General features: G+C 46.6%; 1 protein-coding gene across 1 annotated transcript in view; it reads right to left on the bottom strand.

The window, feature by feature from the left end:
- The window catches only part of AOAH (acyloxyacyl hydrolase), an 85,790-nt gene that overhangs the window by 1,307 nt on the left and 66,639 nt on the right, over window positions 1-17,844 (bottom strand). The window contains exons 17-21 of the mRNA XM_009273467.2: window positions 14,576-14,748; window positions 11,714-11,772; window positions 11,574-11,633; window positions 9,871-9,967; window positions 5,803-5,879 (exon numbers count right to left, since the gene is read on the bottom strand). Coding sequence (XP_009271742.1) covers window positions 5,803-5,879; window positions 9,871-9,967; window positions 11,574-11,633; window positions 11,714-11,772; window positions 14,576-14,748 — 466 coding nt within the window. The remainder of the gene's footprint in view (window positions 1-5,802; window positions 5,880-9,870; window positions 9,968-11,573; window positions 11,634-11,713; window positions 11,773-14,575; window positions 14,749-17,844) is intronic.

The following is a 17,844-nucleotide window of genomic DNA, read 5'->3' as shown; positions in this document are numbered from 1 at the left end:
GGCTCGTCCATAAACTTCTATTCAAAAGCCCTAGAGAGAGATTTCCACCCCCACCCCCCACCCCCCAAAACATTTTGAAAGTATTTCAAAAGCACTGCTTGGATATAATGCATAAAACTCTTGCAAGTCAAAAGGAGTTCATGCTCCTAAATGCCTCTGATTCTTCTAATAAATATACTCTCTGCTATCCTATAAGGAAACCACGGGTGTTGAGGAAAAAGAGGCCCAGTCATATCTAGGTTCAAAACTACCCAGCTCTGATGCTCTAAGTTCGCGCCTGCTGCTGGTTGTCTTCAGAGCTTTTTTCCATGAGACCTGCAGAAGTGGTAAAATAGCTTTTCTCCTCGCTATCAGAACCACTCTAGCTTTCATAGAGTTTTTGCCCTAGAAGTTATGCGCTGAAGAGAAATTGTATCTATCTGCCAGGCTGAAAAACAGCAGAGGTAGGAGAAAAGGGAAGGGAGAATAGCCCGATTCCCCTTTAACCAAGTTTTCACACCCTGCTAATGCATTTTTGTTTTAATTTCTGACCCACAATTATATTCTGCTTATATGGTAACTTCACTTTCAATCCTAAAATTCAGTCTGACATGGATTATAACTTTGAGGCTTAAATAGAGCTAACAAAGCCTTTTTATTAAGGACCAAGATGGGTTTATGAAATCAAACTATTTCAATACTGATGTTTCAGAGTTTGGGAACAGACTGGAGCCTTTGGAGAATTTTTATGCACTTCTTTTTACATCCTGTGCTTTTTGAAAGAAGATGTAATCATGGGCTGGGAGACAACAACTTTCTTTTATTCAGAGCTAATGTACAAAGAGACACTTTTGTGGGGTGGAAGCTCTTAGACTCTAGTCACTCAAGGTCTCATTAAGCTGATGGAGGAATTGGGGCAGGGGAGAGGGATGGGGAGATTGTGCAATAGGGTGTTTTCTCCTGGTCAAAATTTCTAACGTGACTAAACATGGTTATTCTGGGATACCCTATGGCTGCCAGAGGGCTGAGACCTGTCTCTGTCAGAGCAGTCCACTCTGGCATGGCAGTCCGCAAACCTCCTTCACAAGTCCCTAAGCCATATGTTTTTTTGGCAGGGTTGGTTAGTTGGTTGGTTTGTTTAAAAAACCCTACTATCTTTGCATGGTGAACCCTCTGCAGAAGTATCACCAGAGGTATGCTCTACAGTGTTCAGTCTATTGTTGACTGCTATTTAAGGCATATGTGCTTAGACTGCCCTAAATTATGCAGGTCCTGCTCAGACATCATTTTGTGTGGTCCTGATGATTTTGGTAATTTACTCTGGATGAGTAGTGTGGCACAGAGAGAGTTCATGATTCTAGAAATCACTTTTCTTGTAGGTCTTTTCTAAATTCCAAAGCTTTGAGACCTGCTACAATTCCTATGTTTTTTGCAATTACTTTTTTGTGAGGACGACAACCTCTAAGCAATTTTTTAAAGGAAATATTATCAGTTCCTCATAGAGCCCTGAGTGACCACAACTGGGAGGCAGCTGTGTTTTTTCAGCAGCTTCTGGCTATCTGTTTCCTCCTTCTGCACCAAACTGGCGATGGGCATGCCTCTCAGCAAAGTGTAAATACCCAACTAATCTGATATGTGTCACTTCAGCTTTTTCTCTTTTTTTCTGGCTGGAATGTGCTTTGCTATGTCTTAAGGAAAGAGAAAAGGGAGAAGCTAATCACGCTCAAGCTGTGCTTTCCTGCCTGTACATAATCATTAAGAATCTTCCAAGCGTCTCAGGTTCCAGTTTGTGATGTTCAGGGCTTTCGCGTTCTCCCTGGTAACTCCACAAAAGCAAGAAACGAAGCCGTTTGTGCAGGATCCTGTTGAAATGCATGGCCCTGTCATCCAAACAAAGAAATCAGCTGTTCTAGAGAGAAGTAACGTCCTTGAAGCCATCTGGCACTCAGAACGGTTTGCAGTGAGATTTTGTAATAAGGGAGAGATGCTGAAAAAAAGTCCTTGGGCTTCCACTATAGTCAATGGGAAGAGAAAGTCAGAGCTCTGCCAAGGACAACCGAGCCGGACTTTGGGGAAAGGAGTCTCAGAGACAGCTCTAGAGGGAACTTAGGAGGATCGAGTGATGCATTTTGGTTTTAGGTGTCAAAAGTAAATGGTGTGAATTTCCTCCACCTGCGGCCTGAGCTGGGTGTTTTAGAAAAAAACCTCATGGGGCCCAATTTTAGCTTTGAAACTTAAGAGGAATGCAGTTATGCCAAGAATGAGTGTCTTGTTTGCAGCCTTCTGTTTTGCAACAGGTAAACATGCAGAAAAACCCCTTCCTCCCCAAGAAATTTGTGGTAAGGGAATGTAGTTCTGGGCCTGGCTAAACAAATGAGCACTTGGTGTTTATCCCTTCTTTGAAGGGTTATCAAATACAAAATACTGCCTGGAGTGGGGACTATGGGGCTAGTTTTTCCTGCCTGAGTGTCCTAACCTAGCCTTTTTCCAATGCATGAAAAAACAGAATAGCTCTAATGGGACAAAGGGAGTGTTGCCTTTTTTTCTTATTTTCTTTTCCTTCTCTTTGCAATGATAAGTACGCAACTCTCAGTTAGGGAGGCTCAATTCCCTGCCACATCCCTCCTGCGTGGTGGGACCGCTGGACTGTTGGATATACATGCTGACACCTGCTTCTGCCGTGTTTATATCAGCAGATTTTTTTTTAATTAAAGAGACAGCAGATAAACGCAAGTGAAATCCAGGGGCTGACATCAGACAACGGCTTAACCTGCCCACTGCTGTATCATAACAATTAGGGATGGTGGTACCCTTCCAGCTCACCCTTGGCAGAGCGCGGCACTGCGGTTCTTGTATCCCAAACTCCAAAGTTTCTCTGCATCTGAAGGCAAGAGGTAAAATGCTTATGCTTTCCTTGGAGTGCTGCTCCATTAAAAAATTTGTGAATATTTGTCGAGCGCTTTGAGATCTTCAGAGGGAAAATTCAGTAGAAATGCCCAGGCTAGGTCCTATCCATCGTGTTTATTAGTCAAGCTGTATGTGAGGCATGGGAAATAGCTGCAGAGATTGAAGTAACAGCCCCCATTCACTTGATAAGCTGCACGGCATCAATCCTCTCCCGCTAGGCAGCTCTATATGGTATGAAAGCCATATACCTGGCCAGAGGCATTCATTCCAGTATAAAGTAAAACTTTAAATAAAACTGGTATGAGGAGGGAGTGAATTGTTTATCATCTCTCTCAAGCGTCCTCTTAAATACCACTCTCTGCTCACACTTCCCCTTCTTTTTATTAAGAGAGCCACTCTTTTGGAGCAGAGTGCTACGTCTCAGTCCAAACAGTGTTATGTTGATAACAGACTTCCGTATAGCACCAGGAAAAGAAAAATGGGTTTAAAGCGGTGGATGTTTGGATAAGGCTAATTAATAAATCCTAAAAGGGCAATAACTCACTTGAAGTGAGGCATATCTACAGCTGGCACCTTGACTGTAAGGGAAAATGTACCTATAAAAGCATTAACGTCATCCTAACAGCAGGAGGGGGAGATCATAACCACTGCAGGATGCCAGGTCCAGAGGGAGTGATAATATGGCAGCGCTTGGCTGGATCCTGCAGCTTGGCACCCTGGGGGCTGCGTGGAGGTTTGCAGTTGCCCTTCAATGCCCTTTTGTAACTTTATTTTGGCTCAGGCAGGATCCCTTTAAGATAAACACTTGATCCCTTCAACTCTGTGCTATCTTCCAGCTGCTGGTGAGATATGGGATGTGGGCAAGAGCCTGGATGAAAAGCTGTGATACGGCGAGCTTGGCTTCCTCGGTGGCCTGTTGCTGGGGGTTATAAGAAGCCTCAAGCCAGCCTCAGGGTAAGACATAAAAATAACGCAAAGACCTTTTCTTCTTCACTCCAGACTCTTCGTATTGCAGTTTCCCCAGATGGCAGGGTTGGGAATGGGGTTCATTTCATCACTGTTTTCACTCTCATTTCATTTGCCAAGTTTTCTCTAATTGCTTCCTTGCAAAAGGCCTGCAGCAAAAAATCCAGACACACTTTCTCCACGTCTCCAGGCTGTGAGCTCATACTTTCATGCAGCTACCTCCTGGTACTGTTTGGTAGCCAGGCAGGAATTTCTGCTATGAAGCCTCTTCGAACAGGAGGCTCTTTTGACTTGACAAGGCTAAGCAAGCCACCGTATTGCCCCAGTTGACCAGCAGGGGTGTAAAAGATAGCAACTAAAGCATGTATTTTGCCTTTGGACTTCCCCCTGCAGGTCTCCCCTGGCTGAACTGACAGCAGTCAACGGGAAAGCCACCGAAATGTTGGAATCTATCAGTGCTTGCAACACACGTCTGTTGAAGTGCTTCTCCATGGACTGCTCTTTCCCAGCATGCAAGACAGCATTGCATCAGGTTATTTGGTGATGGGGGTGTGGGAGTGAATATATGCAGGGTGTTAGCTCACATCATAAAACCAGTCCATAAATTCACCCTGTGCTTTTGAGCAGGGGGAGCTGCCAAGCAGCACTGCTGGTGGCTGGGCGGCGCGGCGGGGTTCTCTTGCATGGCTTGGTCGTGCTGGGGTGGAAGAGAGTGTGCAGCTGGGACCGCAGAGGAAGGCAGCGGTGCCCTAGAAAACAGCTTTCTCCAAACTGCTCTCACCATGGCACAGAGCTGGTATCATGCACCATGAAAACATCACCGAGGAACGTCACTCCTCCTTCCTCCCAGCCGCCGCCCAGACCTGTGCCCCTGGGCAGGGCAGGGATGTTGGGAATGGAGCTGGCAGCTTGGAGAGCACATTAGCCCAGCCTAATTCTTGCTCCAAAAAGTCAAGATTGAAAAGCATGGGAAACAGGAGTGGTCTTTGTTTTCAGGACCTGCCCACTGCCCCATGTTGCCTTAGCGGCTGGGGCTGACCGTGGTGTGGTGTGGAGGAGAGCCCCGGCTGGGCTATGCCTGCCAGTGTGAGCCATTGCTGCTACAGGCTGCACACGGGATTTCAGCTCGCAGTTTTTCTCAGGGCGGTATGGGGAAGACTGGCTGCTGCTTTGCTTTGTATACGTGTTTGAAATCTGAAGCTAGTGTATAGAAAAGCAATTGGCTTTGTTTGTAGCTCACTGCAGAACATGGTCTCTTCAAGCCTTTTAGAGAGTCACAAAAAAGTACTTTAAAAGCGAATGCAGTGGGAACCGGGCAACCTTGCACTTGGTTAGCAAACCCAACCTAGGACTTACAGCGGAGCAGCTCCTTCTCCTTCCCTTTCATTTATTTCTGACTGTAAACCTTCCCCTTGGACGTCACCCGTCCTTGGAGGCCAAGCAAGTGGCAGAAGACTTCGTAATATGTAGCCACAGAGCATAAAGCAATTTAAATGTATAGCTTTGAAAAGAAAGCTTTGTTCCTCTGAGTACCCCTGGCCTCAGAGGTTGAGGCTGCGGGGCAGGGGCAGGGGCTGGGCTGGGCTGGAGGGGGCCTCTTGGGTTTTCCCAGTGCTGCACCACTGCCCTGATCCTGCAAAACTCCCGTGCGTGTCTGAGCAGGCAGGTAGCCAGCCTACGCAGCAAGGGTCTGCTTTTGTGGTTTAAGCCCTGTTTGGCCAGGGTACTGGTCAATGAGTAAAAGAAAGCAACAGAAGACCTTGCAGGAGTTACAGCAGAGTGCAGGCGGCTGAAACAGGGACATCTGCTCTGGGGCTAAACCTATCATCTCTTTTAAAAGAGAAACCCCCCAAGCCCGCATCCCCACAGTGGTCCGACTGGGTGCCTCGGGCGGCGGCGGGCGCTGGCATCCTGCCTGCTCCTGCCCGTCTCCCGGGGCCGGGTTTTTACCTGGCTGGGGTGGAAGCCATCGACTGGTTCGATCAGCTGCCAGGGCTCGCCTCCCATCTTGTGCCACTCCTCAGCCGCTGTGAACAACGTAAGCAGAGGGGTTATCACTGGTGAGCACGTAGGAGCCCGCCCGGAGATGTGCCCTCCTCTTCCTCAAAGCGCTGCCGGTATTTTTAAGCACACGACGGCTCTGCATGAAGATTATGATAATTCATATAAAGTTGTCAGAGCCAATATTGTGTACAACTATCTCTCCTTGGGGCAGTATTTAAGCCTTTATTGTTAAATTTTTTTCTCTGCGATATTTATGCAAGGAAGCGCTTTGAACATAAATGATCATAAAACAATTCACTTTCCCTCCCAACTAAGATGGATGCTGTAGCAAGTAAGGCTGTAAATTATTTAATACTGATTTAATACTTTTGCATTTTCCTTTTTAGTTGCATCTTCAGCAGTGCAAAAAAATAAAAGAGAGAAAACGGTGCTTTTTAGAGAAATATGGTAACACAATATTCGCATGAGCTGATGTCTGCAGGAATAGACTGTCATTTTCAGTTACTTCTCTTCTGAGCGGTCTTTTTCAACTCCAACAAAATAACCTTTTGAATTACATAAGCATGACATTCAATGCAAATGATGCTGTGCTGTAAGCCCCAGAGCCATTAGAGAAGTAAAAAGCTTTCTCTCTTCAAAAGGGCTGTGGATTGATCAAACATAGGACTAGTGGATATGGCATTAACAGACTGTAAATTCAATAATTTCTTTTATAATGGCAGATTAAGAATTCTTAATAGCATTATGCAGGCGTCCTGTCAGGAGGAAAATGTTCTCCATTCAAGCACCACAGTTTTGACATAGACTCACCACTGTTTGTTGGACCCTGGCTACCATGTCAAAAGTGATGTCTGGGTCCCCATACTAACTTTGAATTCACAGAAGGGCGATATTCCTGCTTTGACTATAGCAACCTACTTGAGACGCTTTAGTCACCCAAAGTAACCTGTTTTCAAGACACAGGGCTTGGAGCTTTGTTTCAAATTTGCAATATGTTGGGCACAACACATATTCACCTTAGATTGCACCATGGAGCGCACATACAGACGCACAGAGTGAGCTTGCCTAATCCCTTACATATGATGTTATACATTGAGTACGAGGCTGTGTATTGCATTTTACTTTGTAGAGGGACTACTGTTCTAGTGCCAGAAATAGAGGAGTAAGTAAGATAAGTAAGGTTTATATCAAGGTAGGTGAATTTAGACCATTATACTTGACCTCCAAAAATCCTAGAGCAGTTGAACAAATACCCACTAACTATGTCCAGAGTTTGTCTTAAAAGTGCCTATTGCCTTGGCTAGACCAGACTAGAGCTTGCTCCCATCCGCACCAAGAAAAAGCCAAAACAAGCAACCCCTATCCCTCTACGCGTTGCACCGCTTCTTAAAGAAACCACTAAGTTCTTCAGCCAAAGGCAACATCTGAGCTTGAATGCCCATCTAAACCTAGAATAAATGCTAGTATACTCAAATTTTACTCCAAGAAGGCTGGGAGCTGCTAGGTATATATATGCCCAGGCCAGCCTGAAATCAATGTACTCATCACAGTGTGCAACCACTGCTAAATATTTGATGTCTAGAGAGTTTAGGGGGGGATATGCGCTTGCTTCAGAAAAAGACCAGAAAAGTAGGTCAGCAGCCTTAGCTGGCTTTTCAGCACACTCACGACCTGACAGCTTTCCTGACGGGAAGCTCGAATTGTTGGCTCCAGGGCTACAGGAAACTTTGCAAAGTGTCTTTCAGAGCTGATGTTTGTATGTGCATGTGTGATTTTGTTTACCTCATTTATTTAACGCGATGTAATCAAGAACAGCAAATTATATTAAGATGTTTCTTTTCATGAAAGCAAATAAATTACCTAAAGTTAGTAATTTAACTTATTAAAGTAATTTGCCTACCCAGCAGGTAGTTTGTTCCAAATCCTAATGACTTGTTAAATATTAAGTAGCTGAGGCAAAAGCACAAAGAGACTTGGACATCCTGAAACTCTGTGCTACAATATCGAACTTGACAGTGGAGCCCACCCCTCTGAGATAAAGTTTTGGACAGAAGGATTCCCTCTCCCATCCTCTCTTCTTTACCTCCTCCTCCGTATGGTCTGCATGAGACCCAGAACCAGCTTCCTGAATTGGGTCATGTAGGATAAAATAAGTTTGTGAATTTTGATAGGATTTGGCTGCAAATGAGATTTTTGCAATAATCTTAGGTGCCTCGGCAGCTTCATGCTTCCAAGGACAGCCAGGCACTGATGGAGAGAGGTGTTAGAGATATACACTTTGAAGTAGTGCCAGGGTGCTTCTATCCCTTCATGGCTCCGGTTTTGGCTGTCTGCATGCTGGGATTTAAAATACAGTCCCCAGGCAAAATTTTTCAAGAAGGACCAACATGGAACTACCTCTCTATGTGGATATAAAAACAAGGAAATGCAGATCAGGGTTTTTTTCCAATTATGATATACTATTTTTGGAACATAAAAATTCACACTGTCGGGGAGGGCCCCCAGCTGGCCAGGGCTGGAGCTCCTGCCCCGTGAATGGAGGCTGAGGGACGGGGATGGGAGAGCCTACGGGGAGGTGATGAGGATGGGGCCAGTCTCTTCACAGCAGTGCACAATGGGAGGGGGAGAGACAACGGGCGTAAGTTGAAACATGGGAGGTTCAGGCTGGCTACAGGGTAAAAGCTGGTTTCCTACTTTCCCATCACTATCTAACTACTTGAATATGTTGCCCACCTCAATCCCTAACCCCATGCTGATTCTTTTTTTAAAAAGAAAGGGTAAGTGTGTTTCTCCTTGCGACGGAGCTGGGCTGATGCTGGGTGATGCCTCAAGCTGGACCCACCACGCACATCTCGTGAGGGAAGTGGAGCCGAGAGTGATCCAGGGACAGGTGTCTGTCCCCAGCCCCACAAGGACACTGTCCACTCATGCTCACACTGACGAGGAAAAGTTTCTGGTTCTTTTATTTTTTGAGTGTCAATTGCAGAAGGAAGTGATTTAGGTAATGCGCTTACCTAATGTCACTTAAGATCACAGAAGGACGAGTTTTGTAAGCTCTTCAAGTCAAAAGTTACAGTAGTATGTAGGTGCTTAAGGAAGCATAGGAAAGAAGCAAGTTCCTCCTGGGAGAGGCGCTTCTACTTTTGAAAATAGTGAGTTAAGAGAGGGTGGCTGTGTTATTCAGGCAGGAAAACTGGCTGAGAAAAGGTTTCCTTCCTGAGGCACTGCTCATCCCAGAGGAGGCAATGTGAAGCCCAGTCAGTGATGCAGCAAACTACAACTCATGAAGACTACATTCACCATTGCAGATATGCTATCTCCAGCCTAGATGACCCCCTATAAAAGCAATGATCAAAAATAAAACCAAATCTTATGGACCAAGATAGGTTTGAGATTTCTTTTTTTCTTCATCAGCCTGAGAAGCTGCAGTGGACAAGCAGGAGGCGTTTTTAGCAGAGGCTCAACTGCTGCCCCTGTCACCTCACTACCAACACCCCCTGCCACCCATGTGCAATATCTCCAGCCTAGATGACCCCCTATAAAAGCAATGATCAAAAATAAAACCAAATCTTATGGACCAAGATAGGTTTGAGATTTCTTTTTTTCTTCATCAGCCTGAGAAGCTGCAGTGGACAAGCAGGAGGCGTTTTTAGCAGAGGCTCAACTGCTGCCCCTGTCACCTCACTACCAACACCCCCTGCCACCCACGTGCAGATGGCCAGTGTGCTGCGCACCGGGGTTGTGGGTGCCAGCAGCCAGGAGCAGCGGGGAGCTCGTGGCCCCCAGGCTGGTGATGGGGTCTCACCTTGGTAGAGGTCTGCAGTTACCCCAACCAGGGAAGCCAGGAGATGGCATTAAGGGTCCCCCTTTGGCCCCAGCCCTGCCAGCAGGGTCACCTGGGCTGGCTGGCTATGCTGCCCTTCTCCCATTACAGAGCTAAAATATGAGGAGCATATCAGCAGCCCAGCACTTCACTAAATTCTTCATGAGAAAGACAGGAAAAAAGCAACTTACTTTGTCTCAGTGGGAAATCCATGTAGAAAATATCAAAGTTGGCAAATTTCTCAGATCTCGCTATTTCTTTCAGGACATTGGAAAGTTGTAAAGCTCTCTGCAAAAATCAAGCGTTTTAATGATGATTCATTGCTACTCATGCTGCTTTGCATGGATTCAGCTTTTGTCACCGATGCGCTGTCAGGAATTTGAAAGCTCATGTTGCCCTTTTAGCTGGGGGAAAGGAGGTGAAATGGGGTTCTTCATCATAACATAGACTTGCATGAGCACCACCAGCCTTTGGGCTACCCAGCTCACCATGCAGTACGTCATTGCAGGTTGCACTGAGGCCTCGGCTGGTGTAATAAGTTTAATACAGCGTATGGTTATTTTACTGGAGACCTCTTTTAGTAGTGTCTCTACGCCTATATAAATATTCTGAATTTCTCAGTTTCGGAGGCCTCTTGATGAGTGGCAGCCCAGTCATTTTCATTCCTCTTAAAGAAAACTGAAACTTTTCTACAGGAAAAATGTTCTCCTTTCCCATTTTCCTTCCCGCTACTGTGTTGCGGGTGCTAACGCTTATCTATCCAGACCAAATTCTGCCCTTACTTTCAGCAGCGTAAATTACCTCCATTGAGCGTCTACCTAACTGATATATCCAGTGTGGTTTCAACAGCCGTAACAGAGATCAGGATCTCCTAAATATTTAAATTGCGCAGTTTGGATAGTAACATAGACAATTAGTTTCAGACAGGGGCTCAGAAAGAAGATTAATTCACACCCTGCAGACGTATGAATTGTTCATGGACAGAAGTTACGTGTACTGTATGTTCTGTATTGTTGGTACGAATATATAAGCTGCAATTCTGCAAAGATTTAGGAATGTGCTTAATTGCCTTCTCTGAAGTCAAGAGGGACAGGACATAAAATGAAACACATATGTAAGCCTTGGTGAAATTAAGGCCATATTTTTTGTTTAGTGAATGCAAACATTAATACAACCATACACAGAGATTACACCTTTGACGATATTTGGTTACTGGCTCTTTTACATGGCTGCAGGCGGGTGCTGGGATTAAAAATCAGCTTGTACCGTAAGGGAATAAGTGGGTGATATTATGTGACATTCACTTCTGCAGCCAGATTTTTAGTGTGAGTTTTAAGACATCTCTGTTCTGTCTGTTCCCATTCCTGCACTGAGCCTGGATGCTCCTTGGTCACACCATCTGGCGATTAAGTCCACAGAAATGTGTCTGAAGAAGATTAACACAAATCCCAAATGAAGACAAGGTAAGGCTCTTGCTCTCGGGGCCTGCTCCCGCTGCCAGCAGAATCTATGCACTTGGCTTTTCGTACTCACAGCTACTTGATTCACAAGCCTTTTCCTTCTCGTCAGGTACGTTTTCTCCTTAAAGAACATGAACCTGAACAGTTTTATCTCAGGGAGATCATATCCCTTGAGAATAAGTTTGGGCAGCTGAGAGGTTGGAAAGAAAATACATTTATGAAACCCTTAACTTAACCATGCTGCCTCCCAGAGCCTGAGAGGCGTTTGAAAGGATGGGTACGGATGTTTCCGCATCTTCTCCCCACCTTTGGAAGAAAAAAGTGTGCTGATGTCTTGCCTTTGAGGTATTAGGCTTATATCCTCAGACACAGGGACAAAGTGGAACAGCGTCTGTGCAAGAGGGCGGTCCCATTGCAGCCTCGTCGAGACTTACCTCCGAGGTCAAATTCCTGAGGGTCTCGTTGGGGGTCAGCCAGCCGCTGCAGGGGCTCACCTGGGCAGGCACGGAGAGCAGGGTTTTAGCAGCAGGCCGAGAAGAAAGAGGGGCTCGTAAGCTACAGCCAGAGACCTTACCTGGAGGCAGTCGAGGAAAGAATAAAGTTGTCTGTAGGTGATGTCCCTGTTCAGCTGCCCTGCAAAGCACAGAGGGAAACTTCATGTGCCTGATGGCCAAATGTAAGTTCATTTTGCAGGTCTGTGCGTTCCCATGCATTAGACCCCTTGGTGGGGAGAGGCACCCCTGGAGCCCCAACCCCCCCGAGGTTACCCCCCCGCCACCAGAGTCGGGATGCAACAGAGGTGGCACCAATGCATCCTTCCTGCTAAGGCGCCTGTATCCCCGCAGCATGCAGAGCTGCTTTTGCTTCTCCAGCATCCCTCTCCGGCCTTTCACGTGGGGTTAGTCATCACAGCTTGTGCCAATCTCCCAGGTGCGTGACTGATATTTTATCCATTTATCCGTTAACGTGTCTCTCAACCTCCAAACAAATACAGAGCTTGCAAAGCCAAAGGGAAGATTGGAGGTGACTGTATATACCCTGAGCTTCGCATTTACCTCGGAGATGTTAGCCTTAAAAGGGAGGAATAATTTTGCTGTCACGGAGGGAAGTGGATATGCTTGTCTGGGTGAGCAAATGCAAGCACCAAGTCAAACAGCCAGCTGACGTTCCCTAAAATTCATTGCGCTATGCACTAGCCTGGCTTGCCAAGAAAATTACCCATTTTCTCGACCTTTTTGCTTCTTTGGTAGCTACAGCCAAGACAGAAATTAAATGGCCACTCAGTTCTCTGAGTTTGTAGTGCACTGATCATCCTGTCAGGCTTCGTTATTTTTTGCAGTGCTGAAATATGAAATTTTTGTTGTTGTTTTGGGAACTGCAAAGTATGATCTCTCCCAAGTGAAACGGGCTCCTCAGGTTGATTTGCAGCAGCTCCCTGATATAGATGTAATTCCTGCCTATCTCATGGCTGCCCGTCACCCAGCAGCACTATCAGCTGCCCGAGGAGCAAAAGATGGGGAGCTCAAAGATCTACTGTCACTCCCGGATATTGGTGGTGTCCCAGACCCATGTAGCCTGGCAGCATCGGGCCCTGGGATGGGCTGTCAGGGGGACCAGGGATTCGGCAGAAAGCCAGACCGACATCTGGTGGCACCTGACTGGCAGCCAAGTGGGGAAACCTGCTCGCAACCTGCCGGAGGATCTGCCAGAAGTGATCTCTTGCTACAAAACGCGTTGCTTAGGATTAATTGGGTCCCTCCAAGGCAAATCAGCCCCTCTGAAAAATTTCCAACTGAGCCTATAGCTAATCATTCCCGATTTGGCTTGTGCCAAAAAATGCTATCTGTTGTCTCTGATAATTAGATATCCAGTAGAGTAACAGTCCCTGTGATAAACATGCACTCAAGGGAAGAAATGTATTTAAGTGACTAAAAAATAATTATCACAGGCTCCCCCTGCCCCAAAAGGGACAAGATTTTTCTTTTATTTTTCTTTTTTCTGCTTTCACTTGATAATAGTATAGTGCTTATTAGAGAAAAACGTAACAAGGTATCAGGAATAGAAATGGAGACCTCAGAATTCCTGAGAAGAGGCAAGTACTTTTGAGGGGTGAAATAACCAGTAGTAAATAATGCAGAAGCAGTGGGACCACTGGCAGTGATCGGGGAACCCTGGGGAAACCACGGCACAGAGTCTGCTGAAAGCTCTAGTACCCAGTGGTTGCCAAAATCATCTGAAGATGTCATCTACCATTTTAATTATGTGATGTAGCTTCTCTCTCTCTTTACTGATGAGAACTAAGGTGACAACAACTTTCCATTGTGCAGATGCAAGAGAGCTTTCTTTACCCAAACAAAAAGAAGAACATGCTTTTGGTCTAAAATTTGACAGCAGAATGGCCATGATGGTTCCTTGTACACACATTTGACTGGAGAACAAGAGACTTACTTGTTTTGTATTTCTTTTCTACCTGCATAAAATATTTCACCTTTTTTATCCACTGCGGGGTGGTATGAATTTGTAGAGAAGGGGTTCTGCAACCAGCTTCCAAGCTTCCCCACCCCACAACCTCCCATGTCCTCAGGGAAATGTTTCCACACTGACCCCAGAGGCACAGCCATCAGACTAACCAAGGACATCACACGTCATTGCGTGCGAATGCAGCCCCCTGTGATGATGTTCCTCCTTGCTGCTTGGCACAGGTTGAAGCCAAGGAGCAAGTGGTCTGTTGATGGCCAGACGTACGGTTTCATGCACGCTCTGAGATGACAGGTTCCCAAAGGCAGCCTCCAAATCTCTGAAAACACTGCCCCAAAGCACCTTACGGCAACTGCACTCTGAGGGAACGCCCCAAAACATGCCTGCACATGGTGTGAGGTTTCAGTCATCACACCTGTAGATAGGGTAGGAGGTGGCAGGCACCCAGCGCTTGCGGAAAATTTATTTCTCTAATATCTAGCCAGACTTTCGCAACCCCCTGACTTAATCTTCTGTCCTGGCCCACATCCAGTTTTACCAAGGCATCCACCAGTCAGTGAGTGGAGGTGTTCACCAAATGTCCAGCTCCACCCGTAACAACAACCAGGATGAAGTGCAGGCAGGCCAGCCACAATTTTGGGTCAAGGTTGAGGCAGAATAACTTGTTTCCATGTCCACAGCATGTATTGAGCCTAGTTTGGAGCTGAGAGGGTCTGGCTTGGCAGGGGGATGAGGCAGGTTAGGGGTCTGCCTTCTAGCTGCCCTGTCCTGCACTGGGGATGGTAAGCTGGCTCTCCCACTTCTACTGCACAGCCAATATCTGTCTCATATTTCTCAGATCTCCTCCACTCTCTCAGGTTTGCTTGAAATTGTCAATAGTCTCATAAATTATTCAGGGAGAAAAGGCAACATGAGCAAGCAGATAACCAGGAAGACCCCTACAACATCTCATATTTACCTAGAGGATGGTATCTGTCATGCAGGCTATCCCAAAGAAAGCGGCCATCTACCAAGCCTGTTAAAATCACATGGCTGCCGTTTGGAAGACGGGAGTCCAGGTATCGCAGAGCTTGCACCACGTTGGAGAGCATTTCCTTGGGTGTAGTCATGTGAGCCAGCGTGTCACGGTTCCTGCAGAAGAAGAGGATGCCAACAGGACATTGTGTCAGGTAATACTGTGCCCCCCCAAAAGGCACCTGAAACAGCAGAATTTTCTTCTTTGCTGTTCTTCCACGTTAAGTTAACTAAATAAAACCTTATAAAAATGATGCTATGTGTTTTAGTCTCTCATTGTTATAGCCAAAATCAGAAATGGTATAGAAACCTCTCTCAGTGTAACCCTTCTCCCTGCTAAAAACAGACAGATGCATCCCTTTTTTATAGAGTGGCCTCCTGTTGTGGGTTAACCCCAGTGGGCAGCTAAGCATCACAGAGCCTCTCGCTTGCTTCCCCCCCACCCCCAGTGAGACGGGGGAAGAGGAAAGGAAGAGTAAAAGCAAGAAAACTTGGGGTCAAGATTAAAAAAAAAAGTTATTGTTCAATAAGCAAAGAAGTGGAAGAAGAGAGAAAGCAAGCAAAAGAAGTGATGCAAAGGCAATCACTCATCACCTCCCATGGGCAGACCAATGCCCAGCCAGTTCCTGAGCAAAAGACAACTAACACCCCTAAAAATCCCCTCCTCTCCCTTTTTATTGCTAAGCATGATGTCACATGGCATGGACTATCCTTTTGGTCAGTTTGGGTCATCTGCCCGGTCGTGTCCCCTCCCAACCTCTTGCGCACCTCAATCTATTCACTGGGGGGCAGAGTGAGAAACAGAGAAGGCCCCAATGCTGTGCAAACACTGCTCAGCAACAGCTGAAAAAGTGTATCATCAGCATTGTTTTGGTAAAAAATCTAAAACACAGCACCATAAGAGCTGCTATGAAGACAATTAACTCTATCCTAGCTAGGCCCAGCACACCTCCGTAAAGAAAAAAGCTTTAGCTCTCCTGCTGGTTTTATTCCACAGTTTGCAAATGAGTTAGTCTTTATTTACAGTGCAGCGAGGCAGATCAAAGCCATGAACCATGGTTTTGACCACATTGGTTTCCCATGGTGTTAAAAAATCCGTGTAAAAGTACTCTGGTAACCCTGGCGCCTCGCTCTTCGTAGCTGTTGCAGAGCATCTTAAGCCACTTGATACAAACCCAGGAACTTGCCTAGCTGTAGTCCTTAAAAGTCCATGCTTCTTTTGGTGACTGCAAAGACACTGCCCTTGGTGTACTTATCAAGCTCCAGTCTGCGACTGACGTTCGACTGATCTAATGTCTACCTCAAGTTTCAGCAGGAAAAGGATCCATTGCCCTAAAGGGATGTAGGGTGCTGCTGCACCTGGTTAAAAGCTTCCATGGTTCGGCTCTGAACAGGAGGAAAGGGTGCTGCACCACACACACGGCTTTAGGGTGCAGGATGCCCTACAGACAGGTGAAAGGAGGGCTTCTTTCCCCATGGGTTGCTGCATGTAGCTTACATTCAACACGTTCTTTGATTATGCCAGGTAGAAATATCTAAGGTAGCTTTGTCTCTCACATGTCGTACGCCTCTCACTACAGCTCAGCAGGTGGGCAGGAGAGTAGCGAGGGGTCTGGACAAACATGGGAGACTGGAGAGAGTAGGTATTTAAGATAAAATAGTCCTCAGAAATGTTCATTAGGGCACAGGAGCTGTGTCAGTGTTCAACATGGACTGAATGCCCACGTTTTGTGGGTCACTGGCAGGCCTGAACCTCTTCAAGCCAGAGTCCCAGGCTCAGGTTTATCTTTCCCCTCTCGCATTTAGCTGTAAATGCCGCGGGGTGGGGGAGAATAAAATCCTGAAGTTGAAATAAATTTCAACTTATATAAGAAAAACAAACAAGCAAAGCCACCCCAGGCTGCCTAGAGAACACTGCTCTAGTTATGTTATTAAAACAACCACTTTATTACAGAAAAAGCATTCAACCACTCTCCCCCCGAGAACTGTTGCCACACTCTCATGTTGCACGTGTCTATAACAGGCACTATGAGCAAGCGGGTGAACGCTGCCCCAAGGAGGCTGTCCCATCCCAGCAAGAGAGAAGAGAGGATCCACAGGTCTCTCGCACAGGGGAGACCCCAGCTCCATGGGGCCCCACTCTGGCAACACCTGGGGGGCAGAGCAGGTCCAGCTCTGGGGAAAAACCTCCTGTTGTCCAGAGATGTCCCATTGCCCTCTCTCAGAGCGAAGAGTCAGTGGGATGGAAAGAAGGACGCCATTGCGTGCTTCCACAAACCCCAGGCAGCTCCAGGGTAGCCCGGCCCCCCCTGGGGCACATGGAGCAGAGCATGTAAATCCACATGTCTTTTAAATACTGCCAGGGATGGTGACTCCACCACTTCCCTGGGCAGCCTGTTCCAATGTTTCACCACTCTTTCAGTAAAGAAATTTTTCCCAATATCCAATCTAAACCTCCCCTGGCGCAACTTGAGGCCATTTCCTCTCGTCCTATCGCTAGTTACTTGGGAGAAGAGACTGACACCCACGTCACTACAACCTCCTTTCAGGTAGTTGTAGAGAGCGATTTGAAAAGAAGCTGCCTTTTTTGAATTGGGAAAGACAATAAAGACGTGTGTTTGCAACATAAGCTCTTAAAAGAGCCACCAGAAATAGCAGCAAGGCCACCCTAGCCAGGATTTGGAGCACATCAACATGTGCAGCCATGCATGGCATGGACCATTCACCTTGGGAGGCAGGCTCTTGTGACAGTTTTGGTCCTACGTTGGTGGTGCAGCTCAGCCAGACCAAGGCTTTCAGAGAGAAAGCCTCAACACCTGCTGAGGAGCTGATCTCATTGCTCAAGAAGAAAGATAGGGGGTGTCTTTCCAAGTGGTGCATAAGGTTGCACTAACGTCCATCCTTATTGTTTTAGCGGTTCCCACATTTTCTCCTCATGGGTTTGTAGGGAAGCGATCACCTTAGCAGCCAGGAGGCTCCATCCAGGTCCTTTCCCTGGGAAATTCCTTTAATCTCTTTCATGGCTTCCCAGGGGTAAGAGAAGGGCAAACTTGATGCTTGCAGTGCCGAGTGAGCTGCTGGAGAATCAGGTAGGATTTCTTGTCAGTGAACACTGTAGAAGCAGGAGCTTTCAAAAGTGTTGTTGTTCTGTCTCGAAGCATTAGAAATGTTTGTGCTCGGGGGCGGGGGGGGGGGTGGGGGTGCTAAGTCCCA

This window comes from Aptenodytes forsteri, unplaced genomic scaffold, assembly GCF_000699145.1.
Source record: "Aptenodytes forsteri isolate BGI_AS27 unplaced genomic scaffold, ASM69914v1 Scaffold270, whole genome shotgun sequence".
Lineage (NCBI taxonomy): Eukaryota > Metazoa > Chordata > Aves > Sphenisciformes > Spheniscidae > Aptenodytes > Aptenodytes forsteri.
Note: the sequence above shows the minus strand (reverse complement) of the source record. Positions and strands in the feature narration are given on the sequence as shown.